Source organism: Anopheles stephensi, chromosome 2 (genome assembly GCF_013141755.1).
Source record: "Anopheles stephensi strain Indian chromosome 2, UCI_ANSTEP_V1.0, whole genome shotgun sequence".
Classification (NCBI taxonomy): Eukaryota; Metazoa; Arthropoda; class Insecta; order Diptera; family Culicidae; genus Anopheles; species Anopheles stephensi.
In genome coordinates, this window is record NC_050202.1 from 30,578,211 (window position 1) to 30,598,738 (window position 20,528).

At 45.9% G+C, this 20,528-nt stretch overlaps 3 protein-coding genes across 5 annotated transcripts; 1 reads left to right on the forward strand and 2 right to left on the reverse strand.

Moving 5' to 3' along the window:
- Positions 1-492: 492 nt before the first annotated feature.
- On the reverse strand, positions 493-11,993 carry LOC118507751 (proton-coupled amino acid transporter-like protein pathetic). Of its 3 annotated transcripts, none has more exons than XM_036046760.1 (7): positions 11,669-11,993; positions 6,132-6,234; positions 4,771-5,002; positions 2,607-2,728; positions 1,659-1,985; positions 1,357-1,569; positions 493-1,291 (listed from the first exon to the last, which is right to left on the reverse strand). In XM_036046760.1, exons 2-7 carry the CDS (start codon positions 6,206-6,208, stop codon positions 859-861), a joined length of 1,404 nt encoding a protein of 467 aa, XP_035902653.1. In that variant the 5' UTR covers positions 6,209-6,234; positions 11,669-11,993; the 3' UTR covers positions 493-858. The 3 variants fall into 3 exon arrangements, with proteins under 3 accessions (XP_035902653.1, XP_035902651.1, XP_035902650.1); XM_036046758.1 differs by lacking the exon at positions 11,669-11,993 and adding an exon at positions 6,378-6,501; XM_036046757.1 differs by lacking the exon at positions 11,669-11,993 and adding an exon at positions 6,315-6,492.
- Positions 11,994-14,496: 2,503 nt separating this feature from the next.
- On the forward strand, positions 14,497-17,470 carry LOC118507607 (ATP-dependent RNA helicase ddx24). The gene is made up of 5 exons (XM_036046283.1): positions 14,497-14,770; positions 14,844-15,410; positions 15,485-16,068; positions 16,126-16,295; positions 16,374-17,470. The coding sequence occupies exons 1-5, from the start codon at positions 14,570-14,572 to the stop codon at positions 17,372-17,374; spliced, it is 2,523 nt and encodes an 840-aa protein (XP_035902176.1). The 5' UTR covers positions 14,497-14,569; the 3' UTR covers positions 17,375-17,470.
- On the reverse strand, positions 17,399-19,005 carry LOC118507608 (sister chromatid cohesion protein DCC1). Its single transcript, XM_036046284.1, has 3 exons — positions 18,883-19,005; positions 18,129-18,803; positions 17,399-18,061 (listed from the first exon to the last, which is right to left on the reverse strand). The coding sequence occupies exons 1-3, from the start codon at positions 18,897-18,899 to the stop codon at positions 17,494-17,496; spliced, it is 1,260 nt and encodes a 419-aa protein (XP_035902177.1). The 5' UTR covers positions 18,900-19,005; the 3' UTR covers positions 17,399-17,493.
- Positions 19,006-20,528: the final 1,523 nt, after the last annotated feature.

Sequence of the window (20,528 nt, forward strand, 5' to 3'; positions counted from 1 at the left end):
ACGCAGGAATGAAAATTCAGCAACGGGTAAGCTAAGCCAAAGAAAAATCCCATCACAGTAGTCGGCATGTCCTAACATAGCACGGTCTTAAAGCAAAGCAAGAAACAGAATCGGTCTTGTTAGTATGGGATGCCGCACGCTTGAGATGCTGTGGTGGGTCAAGATATTTGGAGGCCCCGAGCGGACTGGCAGTTGATGCTCCTCTAATTGTGATATTAGAGGGAAACAACAGGATTTCCCTCGCCGACAAAGCCCCCCTAACCGACGATGCCCCGAGCGGCCGCTTTGAGACTGTTGAGACGAGATTCTTGGTTCAAATCCTCAATGATTTGTTGTGGTGCCGTGAGTCACCGTCTAAACTCATTGAGATTAAATTTAATCTTTTGAACACACTTCGCTTTTTGATAAGCACGTGCATGTAGTGAGAAGGATTTTTTCTACGAATTTCGGCTTGAAAATTGGCCGCCGGAAAATAACAGAAACGAGCAGCAGTTTTTTGTCAACATATTTATTTCCACACAAAACAGTATTTATCCTATGGCTAGTAAGTATAAGAAAAAACGTACGCGTCAAACATAAATAGAAATCGATACCTGTGGCCGCAGAGCATTTGCTTCCATTGCGTAAATGTGTTCTGGCGTTACTATTCGATTTGTATCTTAATTTAAGATACACAACGATAAGTGTCACAATGATCGTAAAGTAAAAGCCTATCCTCTACCTCGTACCCCTTCGCAGTCTGCTCTCCACACTGTGTGGGTACTGTGTATACTGTGTTTGTATCGCTGATGGATCGTTTCTAACGCTCAACAATTGTTCCTTTTTTTTGTTCTGATCGTTGGTTCGCCAGCCAGTGTCCTACTCCGTGTGCTCGTCACTGTCGGTGTAGAGCTCGACGATATCCTTAATACTGACGTACGCACCCGCGACGAGCGCAAAGATCGAGAACGCTCCGAAGATGACGTTCTTGATAAGCACCCAGCGGAACTTGCCCAGCTCGTTCGGCCACAGGAACACGGTTTCGACGACACACGGCACAAACAGACCGAGGCTGGAGAAGAAGACGGCTCCGACCAGACCGATGAACGGTTCGAGCTCCGGAACGGCCAGTCCGATACCGCCCATCAGAATCATAATGCCGGACCGCAGGGCAATCTGGGAAATCATGTGCTTGTTCTTTGGTATTTTGTCGTGGATCTTGCGCCACAGAATGTCCATGGGGACGTAGAACTGCAGACCGAAGGTGAACAGGATGGCAAGGGCGATGAGAATCTGTGCTGCTACCGCCAGTCTGCAAGGGAGAAACAAACCGCAAATGTAACCGTCGCTACACTTTACTGTTGGCAATTTACTTACGAGTCCTCGAGGGGAAGGTTGAGAGTCACACTACCCTTAGACTCGTCCCCGAACCGCACATAACCGAAGAATCCAATCACGGCGTACAGTACGATGACGGTACCCATGGCCGTATTTAGCACGCCCGGGCACCCGAGGAAGTGTTGCGGTTTGGACATTGAGTTTTCGACCGGCATTACTACACCGATGCCTTCCATCGCGAAAATGACGGTACTGTAAATTGGAGAAAAAAACACGGTATGATAAGGTTAATCTATCTAGAGGGGACCGCATTCGCTGATCGGGAAGGTGCACCACCATACCTGAAGAACAGTGGCAGTGTACCGAAGGAGGCAAACATTGGCTTATCGTCAAACTCGAGCGAATCCTTGAAGATGTAGTACAGCGTGATACCGAACGTGACGACAATGAACAGGTTGGCGAGGGCGGAGAACGGTACGAGATATTTAAGCTCCCGGATCTGTCCGATCAGCAGTATCGGTATCATCGTAAGCAGAATGTAGATCCGCACGCTCCAGTCGTTGCCAGTTTCGTGGTTGATAACGTCGTGGAAGGATGTCGCGATGAACACGATGTACACGCATCCGGCACTGAAGTACGTCGCCATCAGGGCATAGTCGACGAAGGCTCTGTCGGCAAGAAGGAGGATCCAGGGCGGAAGGGTACAATTAGTTGTGCCAATGACGTGTATCAACATAAGCAAACATATCGAAAGGAAGGGGTGCGATAAATAAACAGCGATCGCGGGTTTTTGCGAATCGTGCGTGCAGATCGAGCACAGTAGATCGCCGATTCGGTTTGTGAGGTTCGCCGTCGATGTGTGATGCTGGTAATTTCATATTCTGACCTTGATGTCACAGGGTTAGGGGGTCTAGTTTTCTATGCCAACCCCCCTCATGTACACATTAAACAACTCAATTTGGGCAAATGACATTGTCGGTCGATCGGCGGCCGTCCGGAGGTCTCTCTCCACAGATGCGCCTTCACGGTGGCATTCACCTGTAGATGATCCATGGCGGTGCGCGTTAAGATGCACTACCACGGCATGTATACGCTATGGACGCCATGTAAACAAACGCAGGGGAAGCCGGCACTCGGGACCGTCATTCATATGCATATCGGTTGTGTAATTAATTAAAATGCTTATCATCACGTCGCGATGGGACCGATTGTTGTTGGGTGATGCTCGGTTGGCTGGCAGTAGACCGAAGGCTGTTTACGCGGAAACCCGGCCATGAGGTTATACTCACTTTGAAAAGCCGGCCAGGGGTCGAAGCTTCGCCGGTCCATACTGGAAGACGCGCTCTGCTGTTTCGGCAAATCCTAGCACCGGTATCCTTGTTCGTTGACAGACCATGTGGGATGTTTTAACCTGCAAAACGAAAAGCGGCGCAGGGAAGCGGTTCGGGAATTAGTAATCAATCAGTAGCGGTTCTAGCCCTGGATGGAACAAGGGGAGGGTGGGAGTCCGATCTACTGTTCCAGTGATTCAGTGACACAGTATTGTCGAGCGTGCTGCTTTATGACTATGAGACGGTTGATGCTTTGTGTTTCCGGAAGCAAAACCAAACCGGACAGCACGTTTCCGCCGAAGGTTGCAACAATCGTTTATGTTGATGCGTTTCGATTTTATTATGGAGGAAGTTTTTTTTTGAAGGGAGTTACCACCACTTACAGAAGATCGTAATTTTATGGGATGATCGCGATCTTTTTTTGTTTCATACAGTTGAGTCTTGAATTGCTCTCGATTGCTGACCTGGATTTTGACTTGCTATTTAAGTTGTACACCTATTTTTAGTCGAAAATTATAACCTTCAGCTTGAACTTGATCGTCCGATAACTTGCTTCTCCCACGTAAGTGTTGCTTACACACCCCATTGTCTCTGTTTCTGTTGAATGTTTGCCAGAGCAATCTGATAATGAAGATAACATAAACGCCTACGGCTATGATTAGAAGTTGTCTGCTGTTTTGATCAATCGTGCGTGTGGCGAACTTGGAGGGGCTCGCAATTCAATAAAGATTAGTCGAGTGGTTCTGTTGAATGGTTCGGCTTTTGTTTTATCATGAATTGGTTTCGATTGTAAACAAATAGTAGTACAGGTAGCAGTGGCAGCAGTAGTAACCCATCCCGATGAACGGCCCAATGATAGCTAATCGATTAATTTGACTAACAGGCCGTGCAATAACAATACAATCTGCTTCAGGCGCGCCCGAGTGGAACGATAAATAATGACATTATTAATTATGACACGCGGTATCGCAATATTTGATTCGCGCAGTTCATTTTGTTCCCCCCGTGCTTTTAGACTACACTTCAACACCGAGGGGCCCATAACGGGGAGGCATAAATCATACGGAGCAAGGTAAATCATACGGCTGGACGTCCCTTTTTTCCCGATAAAGCATACCGTTCCATCGTTCATTAACCTTATCGAAGCGGCGCGGTAGATAGTGGAAGGACAAACATAACCGTCACCGCCGTTAGCATCGTTAATTGTTGAGCGGATTAGCTGAGCGGCAGTATACAATATCACGGCATCGGTCACATCTCCGCCGTGGCACGTTGCAACAACCGTTTCGTGCCCATAGGGGCTGCTGCTTTACGTAGCGGGTCAGCTTGAGCGGTTCGTTTGCTTCCGCATTGAAGCAGTTGGGAGCATCATGCATCGCGTCGGTGAGTAAAAGAAGTTGCTCTTGGATGTTGGAAACAGCCAGTCCACCAAGTCCAGAAACACCGTAAGGATCACCTTGAAAGGATACGAAAGTGAGGCGTACATCGGGAAAGAGTAAATGCCCGCGACCGTGCACTTGAACCCGGGTGGCTCGCACCAAAGCCAATGAAACACTCGAGCTTCAAGGCTAACTACCTTACGATGCTGGTGGTTTCGATCGATGGTGTGAGTACCGCCAGGGAAGGGATAAAAGTTGGAAGACCGAAATGATGCCTTCGGAAGCTGAATAAATGAATCTATCGGAAAAATGGATGGAATGTCTGGAACTAGAGACTAGCAGTTTTAGAAGCCTCAACTGCCCATTTCTGCCTTTGTTGCTGCTCCGTTACAACGTAAACAACATTGAATGAACGATTGTTTGGAGCAATTATGAATTTGCATTTAAAACAGTGCACACGTGCCAAAGTGCTGGGCATGGGATCGGATGACTCACACTGCCACCGTGTTGCACAACGACTCATTTCCTATGCTCATGATTGTATTACGGCTGTTTGGATGACTGGCACAACCAAGCAAACAAAAAAACGGGCCACCAAAAATCAATCATCCACGATCTCATCTCGGCAAAGCGAGTCTCGTTACGAGCGATAGACCGTGTAACAATAGCAACTGCCGGCCGGAAAGTTATGCGTCCCGGAGCTCTTCCCACGTATCTCGCTGCACCCGCACTCGCACACTTACCAGTATATGCACGCAGTGTGTACAGATCAACCCGATGATGACCGTACCGATGGCACCGAACAGCAGACCGGCATTTTTGAACGCTACCGGCATGGCCAGAATGCCCGTACCGAGGGAACTCTTCAGCAGGTGAATCAACGAACCGGCCGTACTGTTTGGCTTCTCGATTTGTCGGTGCTCGAACGGATTGTACTCGGCATCGGAGATGATCTGCGAATCGGCCAGTTTAGTGCTGCAAAGTAATAAGAGATGCAAATAGTATATTAGAACACACACACACATGATGTTCTCCTGGTCTACCCCGTTTTCCCTTCAATGCTGTCAACCGTGATGGTTGCAAAGTGATGGAAAATGTTATCTTTATGACAGGCAGCTAGTTTACAGCACACTGCCTAATGAGGTGAGAGACAACCACATACCGGCCAAATGCTACTGGGCCATACACTTTTAGTAGTCATCGTTATTGATGGCGCACAAGACGTACGTCAAGTTGGGTCTTCCTCGTTTATGGTTTAATTGATCGATCCGAGCGTGAAGATAGCCCGATTTATTTATGGCCAATACGGTGGTGTCAATCGATATTGGGTAATAAATTGTAAAATTGACAGAGAAACAAGGCACTTGGTGCCTTGTAGCCGGGTGTTTGAGGATTTTGGGGAGGTTTTTATTTACGATGTACGCGCTTGAAAGGGGGAGCAAATTAAAACCTTTTTAAGCAGGAATGTAGCACTCTAAAACAAATGTTTTCCCTTGGATATTTATTCCACTGTAATAGGGGCACTGTTCTCCCTCTCTCTTCTTGGTCTAACCACCTCTTAGGTTATGTCTGGCTTTTCTGGCTTACTAGACTTCATGATGCCAAGTAGTTGGATAGTTAGTCCTCACACTATGGAGGAACGGTCCCGGATGGGATTTGAACCCCGGCCCTGCCCCGTATGAAGACTCGCGCCGTTGTTGCCTCTACCACAGGGTCGCTCCTGACCAAGCCACCCCATTTTACCAGGCTCATATTATTTTGAACCATTTCAAGGTATACACGACTGACTATTCTACTAATGGCGAATAATCAAAGTCAAGGAATGCCTTTTTCTTCTTCTCTGGCACAACAACCGCGATAGGTCTTGGACAGCCTTTTATGGCTTTTCTTAAATGGAATTTACCCATAAGCTCAGTCCTGTGTAAAGGGAGGCGGTTTGGATGGGATTTGATCCCGGGTTCTCCTGTGTGATGCTCGGTGCCGCTAACCAGACTGTGTAATACTAATCGAATTGTAGTAGTGGCTCACCAGCAAGCCTGTTAAGTTCGTATCTCATATTCATTCGCAGTTAACACTTTTAGTAATTATAACACTTAATACTTACGTGGAATTGAAGTCGCCCACACTGTATTCCGGTGCGGATGGAGCCGATGGATCCGCTTTCGCCTTTTCGTCTCCCATGATGGATTGTAGCAATTTTTTTCACACTGATGGAAACCGCAAGAGAAAAAAAAGTGACTATGAGCTATGATAGACACAAATTGCACTTTTCACGGTGAGGTTCTACCTCTTCACTAAAATATTAATGAATGCCGTCCTATTCTGTGAGCGTAATGTGGCAAACTACTACCGAATAAATCCACGATCAAGCCCGCTTCGGTGGGGTATCGGTACAAGCACCGGTGTGCACTGGTGAAGCGATCGTCCGCAACTGTGCCCGATTTATCGCCCAGGAGCGTATCAAATAGCTGATAGTAATTGGAAACCAATTGGACAATAAGCACATTGGCCGGCGCGTTATCTCCTGCCGATATGTCACACTGACGGATTGGTAGCTACCCTACGCCTTCTTCGCCTTCCCCGCCGCAAGAGTTACCTGTCCACTACTCTGATCTGATTGTTACACCCCGTCCATGTCCCTTGTCTGTGTGACGTCACTGATTGTCTGTGGTGTGGTGCGTTCTTTTTATTTTCGCAACAATTCTTCCACCTCTGCCACCGTGTGTTCCCTCCATACTTGACGAGGACGGTGAGGTAAGAAGAATGTACTTTGGCACAGCTCGAGTGGGACTTGTCCGACCACTCCACGTCTGGAGTGACAACAACCGGTCGGGAATACGGGCTGCCGGAGTAGTGTCATATTGATTGTAAATTGCTGGTGCGTGATGTACCGGAATGTTTTACTTTCTCTCACACCTCCTTAGAACGAAGTCTTTAAGCTTATTTTTAAAGATATTCTGTTCTAAAGTTACACATTCCGCTTAGTTCTTGCATATCGCTGGCGATCTTGTGAGTGGTGGAAAAATATGTCAATAAACGGGGGTTTCCTGTCAAGTGGTAGTGAGATTTACCATCCATCACTCACAGCTCGTCCTAAGCTTAGTGACATACTTGTTACTAAACACCGAAAGCGTTGACGTGCATCGGGATGGCCACTTTAATGGCAAAAACCCACCCCACTGGATCACTGCTCTAAACGCTCCACTGACTAGCAATGAAAAAAATCTGGGTTTGCCAAATAACCTTCTGCTCTGTGTGATGGATGCAATGTGCCGGCTGCATGAAGACACCCGAAACAGCTGTTCAATCGGGGTTTGCTGGGCCACCAGGTATGGCGTCTGGTTGACGGTTTGGTTTGGCAGTGAATAACTTCCCGTTGGGAGGTTGTTTTGGGGCAACTCTTGTATTTCACGCTGAAAGCTCAGTGCAAAAAGGGGTGTTTAACAGTGCCAGACGTAAAACATGTTGTAGAAATTATTGTTGAAACGAGACATGGGTTATAACCTACAACTACAAACCTCGAATCAGGTCTCGGCCTGTCGTCTCTGGTTTTTTTGTGAATTGGTTTTACCCGTAGCTGGATAGTAAGCCAGGAATTGGGATGGGAGTTGAACCCCGGTCCTGCCGTGTGAAGACCACTATCGTCTCGGCCACGGGACCGCCTCAAGTAATCTTCGTCAATTTTGATAGATTATGGTAGAATTATTTGTTTGTGTAGAATGTTAAGAGATCAACTGGCCACTGGCCAAGCAATATGGCCAGGCCACCCAGTGTGAGAAATATTACTGGTACTCCTGAGAGGCTGTTCCATGTTTAGAATATCCCTTAGACATTATGAAACGGTAGGTTCAAGACTAGTCAAAACAAATTAAATTTAAACATGAAGATAACAATACACAATTGGTGCCATGTGATAGGTTTATTTGGGAGATATGGAGATGAACCATTGGACAGTCAAAATTAATCATCGGTCAACAATTGCAAAATGAAGATGAGCAGAATGAGCAGCTCACTTCTTCACAAGAGGAACGCATCTCTGATCGTGTCTAGAACGGGGCTTGTTCTGTTACCGTTTATACTACTTGATCTTCATTTTTAAAACAATAATCATCTCTCCATGTGCTTAGTGAATGCTTCCAAAATTCTGATAATGTTTTTTGGTTTTTAAGAAATTTTCTAAAAAAATAGAAGAAATGTGAGTGAAGTGTGAGTGGCTGGTGAAATCAGATCATAGCGTGAAAAACAGACTACAGAAGCTATAAATGATAAGATCATGCACACACATACTATGAATCAATCTTGCTCAATCGCAGCATACGCCGATAACAAACCCTAGTAGCTGTCTGTGATTAATTAGCACAATTTTAGCGCACGTTGTTTGAATGATCGGAGGAGGATATTCTAAGGGTAGCAGATACCGATCTTGATCGTAGTGGTTGTATATGAAGCAATCCGAGGGCGTTTTTCTTCTACCCGTGCACCGTTCGCTCCTACTATCGGAAACACATTGGGGCCGATAAGATAGGCGTGAGATGATTACAAACGTTGCAGCTCCCTACTAGACAAACGGTGCGTGTGTGGGAATAAAACAATTGAACCATTTACGAGTGACTTATTGTTGCTAAAGCACCTGCGGATTTGCTACTCCTGCTACTACTAGTCACGGGTGGATCACTGCCTCCTTCGATGTTGTATCTTATCGATGAAATTCCGGCCTCGCAAGTCACGGGACTTATTGAATTACGACCGACCAACAAACGAAGACACAAAGACACAGTCGCAGGCGAGCAGGACATAAATTTGTCAAATCGTTCCGCTACAATTCATCTTCGACTTTTGGGTATCTTCCATCAAGTGCGGTTGTGAATGGCGCTTGGCCGTCTTGTTCGGCGCTCGCTGTCGTTGTGAATGGAGGTGTAGTGTGTGGCAGGGGCGCGTGGGGGGGGATGGTCTTCGATGGTAGCTTTGAGCTTTAGTTTGAGATAACACACAGCCATGGTGGTGAGCATATCTGCCATGCTTCCATGAGGCGGCGTATGTTGGTTGAGATTGAGCAACAAGTGTAGACCGGTGATACGTAGAATTGGAGCATATAGATACCGATCGATCGTAAGATTAGCTGACCTTAACATGGTTGTATTTTGTTGCACTGTTATAAAACCTCAAAATTTGCTGTCGACGTCATCTGGAAAAGGGGAGAGATGCGATCCGCCACCATGAATCATGATCATGATCTATCTCAATGGGCGTTCTGGTTCGAACCAGTTTCCATCGGGCCGACATTGAAGGACGTATCAAATCAGGTTCTTTTTTTGCGTTTCTTCCTGTGGTCATTAATGCAATAGAGTAGTATGTTTTTTGCTACAGTTCAAAAAGAAACTGAAACTGCAACGGAGGTTGGCCCGCAATCCTTGAACTTACCCCGAGGCGGGTTAGAAATGATAGGCTTCGTTCGCTTCGTTGGCGATTTTTTGGTTCAACAGGACTGCATCCGTATGGGAGGCATTGACTTGCTGCTGGCGGAGGCTCGTCCAGCATACCTTCTCTTTTTCGCTGCCATGCGAAAAGAAGGCAATAATGACGGACAGCTGATGACAATGGGCGACACATGGAAGAATAATGGTGATTTAATGCTACCACGCTCGGGTTTCCAGCACGATCACGCCTGCGTTCGATCGATCGCTGGGGAACCAGTTTCGCGGCAAGGGAAAAATTTGTTCACCTTCTTTTCAATTTTAAACATAATTCGAACCGAATGAAAGGTTTCATCGCTGGGGTAGGAACAGGAAAGGGCCATCGCATTATTGCCTTTCTTTCGCTCCACACAATTTAATTTGATCTTTTTTTTCTGCTTGGAGAGCGTTACTATTAGGATAGCTGAGCCCTTTTTCATTGCCTTTTTTTTTGGGTGTTTTCCATATCAGTCTGTCGCCAATGTCAGCGCCGCATCAGAGGTTCGAGGCCCCCCAGCAAAATGCGGCACGTCTGTCTCTGATATGAGGGACACAACGGCTTCTGTTTCGGGTTGATGATGAAACAGGTTCGAAACAGCTCAGGCAGAAGTAGAAAGAAACAAAATTGCTGAACGTCGATGTTGCAGTACCCTTCAATGTTTCCCCCAAACATCACCTTGCGGCATTTCATTTAACATGTCTATTTAGGATGAATTTTTGGCACAACCGATACTGGTAGGTTGTGGGGTAGTATGGTAGGGTCAATTAGCTCCGATTGGAATGTCCCTCAACGTAGTAGATGCTGCTGGACTGGTTTGCTGATTTTTTTTTTATGAAGCACTGAGAGGCTTACATGCAAATAAGGAGAAGATTTCTTGCATTGTTTCAAACGTACTGTTTAATATTCAAACGTAATGTTCGTCAAACAATTTGTGGATGTAGATCGGTTTTTATATGTGTCTAGTTCAGATTTCTGACTCACTATTTTGCCGAACCCACCTCTGACTGATCGCGGAACATATTTACCTTCAAGTTTGATTTGACAACACGCCCTACTTAGTGTCTGTTTCGATGCTTAACAAAACATTCAAGGCAAAAAGCACATCTCTAAGAACTTTCACGTTACGATTGGTGAATGTGCAAATTAGATATTTGTTTTTTTTTTTTTTACCACGAAAGCTCCACACAAAGTTGCATCAGGTCTCCTTCCTTTCGCAGGCCGATTGCTCCACAAACCGCTATGTATGTCACTGTCAAATATGCACTTTTCACACTGGCCAGGAAAGGAAATGCTAGGTGCAGGCTGACTGATTATTATGCTTTACCCAGCGCACCATGTGGTCCAGTTGTGTTGGCGTCCACACACACACACACACACACACACACGTTGTTGGGGAGTCGAGTGGCATTAGATCGATTCATTCATGGTGTTGCACTGTGAAGACTTGACCGTGCAGTAAAGCGTTCTGTTGAATGATAAACGCTTCGAAAATCAGTGAAGGTCATCTGTGATCAGTTTTCAGACAGAGCGCGTTGGGCACTGTCACCGACCAAATCTCCAAAAATTTGTCAGCACGTTCCGTGCGACGCGAAAAACGAAATTGGCGATGAAAACCGCAAATCGATAGCAGCTAATGGGTGTGCGCTGTTGGCAAACAAACCTGTTGAGGGGTAGTAGGGAATAAACGATTTTCAACAAGGGTACTCGCGTACACTCGCACAGTTGGTCGCACTGATAACGCACTATCGAGCACAAACCGTTCTCAGATCAAGCGAAAAAACGGGCGACATTACAACGAGAATTTTCGGAGAAAACCTGCAAAAACCGCTCCAATGAACTTAGGGACACCGTTTCCTGAGAGAAGTGGGCATCAGGGTTTCGATCACCTGGTTCGAGCTAGACACGGTGGCACTCCAAACTAGTTGAACTTGACATTCTTACCCACCGATGTCCGCGGTTTAGAGAGTGAATGAAAAAAATGGAGTCAAACTGCAGTTTGCATGTTGGGTAGCGCTAATCGAGGTCCAAAGAAGTCCAAACACGTGCGAACGATTAGAGCTACGATCGATTAGGCGAAGGGAACAGTAGAAACCCGCACACACACAATTTTCTTGAAACGCTTTGATCAAAGTGATGTAAAGTCATTAAGATCTAGGAGCTACTGACCAAAGTGCTCACTTTACTCACCACTCAAATTATTTTAATTTACTTAAAACGTTATTTTAGCTTAACGTATCACTAGACACTTTTTGAAATGCAGTCCTTTAAAATCACAGTTAATCACGTGTTGCAAGTTTTGCACTAGAACTAATAGGATTTTTTTGTTTGCTAATCACTAGAGCTCGATCACAGATCAACGTCTCCTATCACTCGATCACTGTAATCAAGGGTAATTGTGATCGCGACCAGTTGTTGCGCGGTTGGATCACAAGAAGCACACCATGCCAGCCAGCCAGCCAGCCAGCTACGAAACTGAAAGTGCGTGCGTATCGTCGTTCGGTTGGCCACGAACTGCCCGCCAGGTTCGAAGGGGGGTTCGCTTAAATGTTCTGATCAGCGACAGCGGCGCAGCGAACCTTCCGTGCAGCCCGTGCGCTTTTTTATCGTTCGTACCCAACGTTCAGTTGCTACACTTCTCGTCGACCCCCGCGACTACATGCAGGTTGTCGCCGAACGTCGCACGCCCATTAGCCGTCCCCTGTGCGCTAGGGTTCAGTTCGAAGAGTATTCTTATACTGAGGAGCAGATGATTCTCCGATCACTGGCCGATTGGTGTATGATAAACACACAACATGAGATGATGCGAACTTGCGAGAGGAAGCTATCGGATGAGGTCAATCGTGGCGGTGGCGAACAAACACAGCCAACGCGTGTAGGAGTCACGATGCGCAAAATATTGTCGTGGAGATTTTAAAAGTCACGGACCTCCGGGAGGCGCGTGCATATCAACAGTTCTGTTGCGATGCGAACGGATGACACCGGTTGTCCTTAGACAGCGGTTGCGATGCTGTCTGTCGAAAGTGCGACAATGACCTAGCGTGGTGGCGGAAGTGCTTTTGCCCGGCCACGTTAACACTATCCTTACGCGGGTTGTTGAACGATGTAACGATGGACGGGGTAGCGTGAGCACGTGAGGTGAATGCAAACATTGCTTAAGGAGCACACAAATATGGATGGATTAGTAGTGTGCGCAGAGCGTTATTGCTTATCGCTGACGATTCGGCGGTGACTTGAAGCAATTAATGAGAATGGAAATTGTGTACGCTATGAAGTCGGCGAATGAGTATGATTCACATCATACTCGAAATAATACATCAGTGTGTCAAAGTCAAATTAGTGGTGTGTATTGTTTCGGAATTTCCATGTGTGTTTTTGTTTTGTGAAAGATTTACAAGAACTAAATGTCCGTATTTGCGCTAACAAAAGTGACTGTTATATCCTCTTTTTAATTAAAAGGGATGTTCTGGCCATATTGCTGTGCTATTCTTTTTTTTATTCATGTAGAACGGTCATGTTTTATCCTTTAATTAATTTTCTAATAGTATTTTATGTCTATATCTAACATAACAACATTGCTTATAATTATGCCTCAATAATTCTCTGGATTAAATATTTGTCATGTAGAAAGGAACAGAAGGATAATTAGTAGAGGCGATGCACAAAGATATTATCGACCTAACTGAATACCAGGAATGCCCATCTCCTGGAACCAATAGGAGAAAGTTGACTTAGAACATTTAGGAAGTCACGAGGGCAAAAGGAATGAGCGAGGGGTTTGTGATAAAGCTAATTTCTTCCTTTTCTTTGGCGGATCTCGGAAGGTCTTGGCCGGCAATTTCTAGCTTCAGTGACTTAATTTCGTGGCAGGATAGTCAATCCTTAAGCTTCCATCACTTGAATTTACCTGTAGCAAGATAATTAATTTTGAATGGGGAATGAAACCCGGCCCTGTCGTGTCAAGACTGGCGCCGCTAACGCTTTAGCGACTTTAACTAAAAAAAGGTTAATCTAAACGATTTTGTTCGAAAATCCTGTGTCCTAGCGATTCTCCCAGACATTAACGACTATAGTAGATTATGCCGTTTTCGTCCAAATAAATTGTTACGCAAATTTTGTTGTCCATGGCTAGATGCGAAGCCGTTCACGTAACCATCACACAGAGTGAGTGATTGGCGGCGCTTAGGAAAAATATCTTTAGAACGATGGGTTCGTCGTCGTTCGAAGGAACTCCCAAGTTACCTCATTACCATTAATAGATTGTACAATCATTGTAACCAAGTTGGTATAGTAAGTGATCGTCAAGCTTCGAAAAGGATGAAACAATATAACAGATATGGCTAACGCCGAGCAAACAAGACTGCCTGGGAAGGAGTGTTTTTTCCAAGAATACTTTTTGAGTCTAGAACTTGAGCTGAAATCATTTATTCATGTAGTTTGTAGTTTTATTTAAATTGTTAAACTTTTTTTTGGTATGATATTTTTCAAATTCTTTGTATAGGCGTCACCATTTTTATAACTGCCGTAACACGTAGATGAGTCATGAGATGTGTAGCAATGTGTCTCATATGATGAATTTTGATAATTTGGATTGGTATTTGAATACATCTACAATTGTATGGCGTGCGTGGGGGAAAATGAAAAATTCGAAGCTATTTAAAAATTTGTTCTCAAATTGTAAACCATTCACAGCTCGTTATTTATTCAAAATGGTAGTAACCGACCACGTGAAAGCTGACCAGCACATGGTATATGCCTGATTCGATAGAACAGATTATCGCATTCAGTATGTAACAATACTATTTTATTCTTTAAATGAATTAAATCTTTTCTCATGCGTTATTTCTTGGTACAGTTGCTTACTTTTAGTGTTAATTTTTTATAATTGTTGTAATTAACGATTTTTATAGCTGGAAGCAACGCGGGCAATCATAACAGCAGACGTAAGACGTTTAACTTCTAACGTCTGAAATGGGAAATTATTTACACCGCGTTTGACGTTTCCACCGCTTGACAGTAGTTTGTTTTGGTTACATTGCAGCGGAAAAAACACGTGCGGTGCCGGCTAGTTCCCGAACTATTCAATTAAACATGCAGAAACAACGGAAATTTAATCCCAAAAAGACACCTCACAAGTTCCAGGGGCGCAAGAAAGCCACGGACGTGTCATGGCAGCCAGTGAAACTGAACGGGCCTGTAATAGCCGATGAAGGTGCCGATTTCGGTGGCTTCGTGGGGCTCGAAATCTTGGAGAACTATTCCGGCGACTTTGTGCGGCAGGAGAAGAGAAAGGTACGTTTAGCGACCATACAGACGTGTCTCATTTATCAGCTGTTTGTTTAAATGTTTATTTATTTTCCTTCAGAACAATGAAGAGGTTGAGTTTGATGGCAAGAAAAAGAAACCGAAACGCAAACGTTCTATAGATAGTGACGACGAAAGCGATTCGGAGGAGGAGACTAGGAGCAAGAAAAAGCAAAAGAAAACTAAGAAAAAGAAGACCGGTAAGCCAAAGGATGAGGATTCTAGTGAAGATGATTCTGGGTTCGATGATCAACCTAAGAAAAAAGGCAAACCCATTAAGCAAAACGTTGTCGCTCAGCCGACAAAGGATGATAGTGATTCTGACGCCCACGATGACCAAGAGGTGGCTCCAGCTTTTTCAATGCTGCTGAAAAAACCTCCAACAGCTAAACAATCGCAGAAAGTTCAGGACTCGGGAAAGGAGCCCGTTTCGACTGTTCCCTCAACAAGTTTAAGCTCAAAACATGAAAAGAAATTGAAACAAGATGCGACTACCGAAAAGCCTGAAAAATCCAATGGGCGATCGAAGGCCAGTAAAAAACCAACACAGAAAAATGGCAAGGAGAGCAACACGAAGCCAGGATCAGTAAACGGTGGAGCGGTACCTTATTCTAGTGCTGATTATATGGTGAGTATTGGTTTGTACATGAGATAAAACCTGTTGAATAAATAAATTATTGACTTTTTTTTCCTCTATTACAGGCTTGGATACAGCTGGGCGTTTCTGAACCGATAGTAAGAGCGCTCGCTGACAAGGGCTTCAAGGTACCGACCGAAATCCAGAACAAATCGCTTCCGGTTGCCATTTACGGCCGGCGGGATTTGCTCGGTGCTGCCGAAACGGGAAGCGGCAAAACGCTTGCATTCGGAATACCCATGCTGGAAGGTATTATGCGAATGAAGAAGGCCAAGCAGCAGAATGCCGATGATTCGAGCGAGCACGAGTTGACACCTCCTCCGGAGGATGTTGATATAACGGAGGAGGATGAGCGGGTGTTCGCCGAGGAAGGTCGACATTTGAACAAGCATTGCGTGGACACGGAGAAACCGCTGTACGGGTTAATACTAACGCCGACCCGTGAACTGGCGGTACAGATAAACGATCATCTGAAGGCCGTTGCCAAGTACACGGACATCAATATAGCGACCGTCTTTGGAGGATTGGCTGCGGTGAAGCAGGAACGTTTGCTGCGCAAGTGTCCGGAAATAGTGATTGCTACGCCCGGGCGCTTGTGGGAGCTGATACAGAGTGAAAATCATCACCTTTCCAAGGTGGCCGATATAAGGTGTGTAATGAAGAGAAGCAGTGTCTGTGGGCGATTGATTAATGGCGTTTTTCTTAGGTTTCTAGTAATTGATGAAACTGACCGGATGCTGGAAAAAGGACACTTTGAAGAACTGAAGCAACTGTTGGAGCTTATCAACGCGAACGAAGAGGCGAAGAAATTGCGGCGCAACTACATCTTCTCGGCTACGCTCACCATGGATCACGAGATGCCTGAACATTTGAAAAGTATGTATGGACTTTGTTCAATGCGGACAGTGCAAACATTAACAATGTTTATTGTTCCCCCGTTTTTGGCACCGTCAGAAAACGTAAAAAAATCGAAAAACGTGCTCAAGCTAACTCCCGGCCAGCGTATGGGTAATCTGATCGAAACAATCGGTATGACCGATCCGAAGATCGTCGATCTCACGCAAGATCACGGCACAGCACGTACGCTAACCGAGTCGCGCATCCTATGCCAGGCGGAGCATAAAGACTTTTATCTGTACTACTTCCTCGATCGCCATCCAGGCCGGACGCTCGTGTTCTGCAACTCGATCGACTGCGTGAAGCGGCTCGTTTCGCTGTTCGACTATCTGAACTGTGAGCCGCTTAGTCTGTTCGGTAGCATGCAGCAGCGTCAACGGTTGAAGAATCTGGAACGTTTCACCGCAAACCCGCGCGCTCTGCTAATCGCGACCGATGTGGCTGCACGCGGTCTGGACATCCCCAACGTGGACCACGTCATCCACTATCAGGTTCCGAAAACAACGGAAAATTATGTGCACCGTTCGGGACGTACGGCGCGTGCAAGCCGCGAAGGGCTAACGGTGTTGCTGATCGGGCCGGGCGAAGTGCGGGACTACGTTAAGCTCAATCAGGATCTGGGCCGTACGCAAGATCTGCCGTTGTACCCTACGTCCGAGCGAGTGATGAAGCAGGTAAGGGAACGAGTTTCGCTGGCTCGTCAAATCGAGCGTATGGATTTGCAGCAGCGCCGCGAAACCGTGAGTCGCTCGTGGGAAGATCAGCTGGCGAAGGAGTTTCAGAGCGATTCGGACGTGGATAGTGAGCAGGAGAGTATGCGACGCTTGGAACAGACGAAGCGCAAGCGTCAGTTCAAAGCGAGACGTTTGGAGCTTAGCCAGCTGCTGGCCAAACCGATCATTGCCGATCAGCTTGAGATGAACTATCCGTCGTTGAACGTGGGCGCTATGCAGAGCGGACCAGTGGACCAGAAAGATCAGTCCGCCATTAGCCTCGTGCGCAAGGCAGAAGAACAGCGAATGCTAGAGAAAAAGCAGCGAAAAAATAAGAAGAAATGAAGCTGACCGAGGGACGCAGTTTGAGGTGTGTGCGTAAAGGAATTTTTTTCTTTCGGTAAGGTACATATTACAAATTTTCATATTTTAAAACCGAAATGCTTTTCTTGCTTGCAAAACTCCTAATGCTTCGACACGTACATCCGAACGCCATTCACGACCAGCGAACGTGTGTACTTGGCAAGAATGGAGGTAACACCCACGGTGGGTGTCGCAAAGCACTCAATGTACGGTTCGATCTGTTCCAGGTTCCAACGTTCCTTCGTTCGGAACAGCATATCGAGCCGACCCAGCAGATTCATGGGCAGATCCGCTTCGTTTAGTCCGCGCACGCACGGCACACTGCCCTCCCGATCGATAATGCCGATGCCGCGCAGATACTGCTCGTTTGCTTCGAAACCCTCGGGCAGTGCCTCCTGCCAGGTGACGAGAAATTCATCAATATGAAACTTGAGCCCGTGCTGAAGGATCTTTTCGGCGAACAATGCGCACACGAGATCCTCGCGATACTGGAACCGGTCCGGCATGCGTTCACTGCGGCAGGTGTACACGTTGAATATGCCGTCCACAACCTCGTACGGAATGATGCCCTGCATCGCTTCCAGCGTCACTTCCTTGTCGATTGCGTCCGGTTCCCAAGAGTTTTCCGATACCACGGATAGGAGCAAGGTGAGTACGCGGTATTCGTATCTGAAAATAGATATAAGGTCCGATGAGAGGGAAATGTTTAACCTTTAACCGAAGCGGCAATACATACTCTAGGTCCAACATTCGCACACGATCTTCTATCTCGATGGCACGATATTTTTTTAGCCCTTCATGGAACTCGTCCTTGCTGCACTGTACCGTGTCGAGCAACTGTTTAAACCGGAACAGCAACGAACGTTCGATGAGATGCTCATTCTCTGGCCCAGCGTACCGGGTCAAACGGAGCAGATCGATAATTTTACGGTACTTCGGCTTCACCTGGCGCAATTCGAAATAATCGTGAAATATTTTTACCACATCCTTCCGCTCCACCTCGTCCACCGAGTCGATCGTTTCGGAATCCTCTTCCTCTATGCTGCTGTCCATCGACGTGTTGACGCCGCTCTTGGGGCTTTTGATTGGCGATCGGCTGGTGGCCTGTGCAAGCTTCAGATTCTTTACCAAGAGCAAACTGTTTGAAATTTCGGCCTCCTTCACTTCGTAGGTGCGTGATTCGGTGCAGAAAACAACCTTCTCGTTCAACGCACCCTTGAAACACATTTCGCTGCCGGTTTTAAGCTCGCCCAGAATATGCTCATCCACCTCGAGCAACTTGATGTTGCCCAAATCATGGTGCTCGCTCTCCGTGGGATAGTAAATTGCCTGGGCAACGTTTGTAAGATTTTTGTGGTCGAGCTTGGCGTGCCGAACGATCGTGCGCACATCGTCTATAGAGCGGGCGTAGCTGAAAATTTAAGGAAAAGTATACCCTTCGTTAGTTTGCTATGTGTTTTGGAACCGTTAACGTTAAAAGAATCACTCACTCTTGACTGTATATCATATTTTTCGCTATAAAGTTAGTTACTTTAATCGTATAAATATTTTTTTCGTTTATTAAATGAAATCAAAACAATGGCTTTGGCGCCCTTGCGAAACGTCAACGAATTGTTTTGTTGCTGGAGCACGCTCGCGCAGTACACAGGGTGGTTCTCATCTAATTTGAAATTTGAAAATTTATAGCAGTTTTAAAATTCTGTAACTTTATAAGTTTTGTTGATCGTTGAAACAACCTAGAAGAGAATTCCGTTTTATTCTGCTTTTCTCGATACTAAAATATCGAGATACCTGTGCTCTACTTTTTATGACTTTCATGACTTCAATCATCCGTAGCTAAGTGGATGAGATTGGTTACCAGTTCCTTTTTGTTGAGAAATAGTGGAACAACAAGTGGTGCCCCATTTCCCATGGCAAAATGATAAAAGCCAATAATCAATTAAATTACACAACACCTTATGAGTTCATCTGCAAATACTCCTTGAATTATGTAATGTTATTTGATTTCGTTTCCCATCCATCCGCTACAGCAAGGAATGCATTACACCTGTAATGATAATCATCCTATCAAATCATCAATCCCTGCGACAACAGCAACATTGCACGCTGTACGCTTTGCCGTCTGTCGTTTTATTTCATGGCAAAAGCTGCTGATAGCCGATAGGCGGTTGGACATTTATCATCCCGCGGATCATGACCGTAAGAATTATCCATGACGCTCATCTTGAATGTGGGCTGCAGTCTGTGGCACAGTTGCAAATGCACCTGAACGAGGTTAAGACGAGCGAAAGAGTTGCACACGGCGTCACCGTCAGCGCCTTCTGACGCCGGCGCTGCTGATTCCTTGTTTTCTTTCCTTTGCGCAACCGGTGCGCAACGGTTGCATACATGGGACACCTTTTACCTTCTTCAAATGGCCAGCACGTATTTCGATAAGCGTGACGCTTGTTTTAACGTGCGCGGGACAATCGTATCACAAGCAGACGCAACCCAGCGCTGTGGAAGCCATCGTCGGGTTTTTGTGTGGCGTTCGTATTTGAATAGGATACAGGTGATGCCGTGAAACCCCACTCCGCCATGGCCGCTGGATGGAATCTCTTGGAGGAAGGAAAAGCGTGGAAAATTGCTCATCCCTTACGACGCTTGGTTTCGGATGGGACCGTAGATTTGTTTTCACCTCGTACGGGACCAGCAGCAGACAGCCGCGAAACGATTCCACGACCATTACACAATCGATGGGAAAGGGTTGTGCTGAATCTGAAATCACTGGGCATGGAGTGTTGACATGAAATGTTTTTTTTTATCTTGGGAAGAATCTTGGAGGTATGTCAATTGTATAGTGGACATTTTTGGCAAAGCCCTGATAAAACAAGCGACTTCCAGAAAAACGTCATGTTTGAATAACTTTAGGTTTCGCTAACGGCTGACATTTTTGAAAAAGAGGACAGTAAAACATCATTCAAGGGCAATCCGGTGGGCGCTGTTCTTCACACGACAGGACTGGGGTTCAAATCTCATCCAGAGGCCGCACAGCGATAATTTAAATAAATTATTCGGTTATATAAAATTTAATTTCAACCAGTATAAATTCCTGCACTATAATAGATCGTACAGAGATTTGCATTTAAAAAAGCTT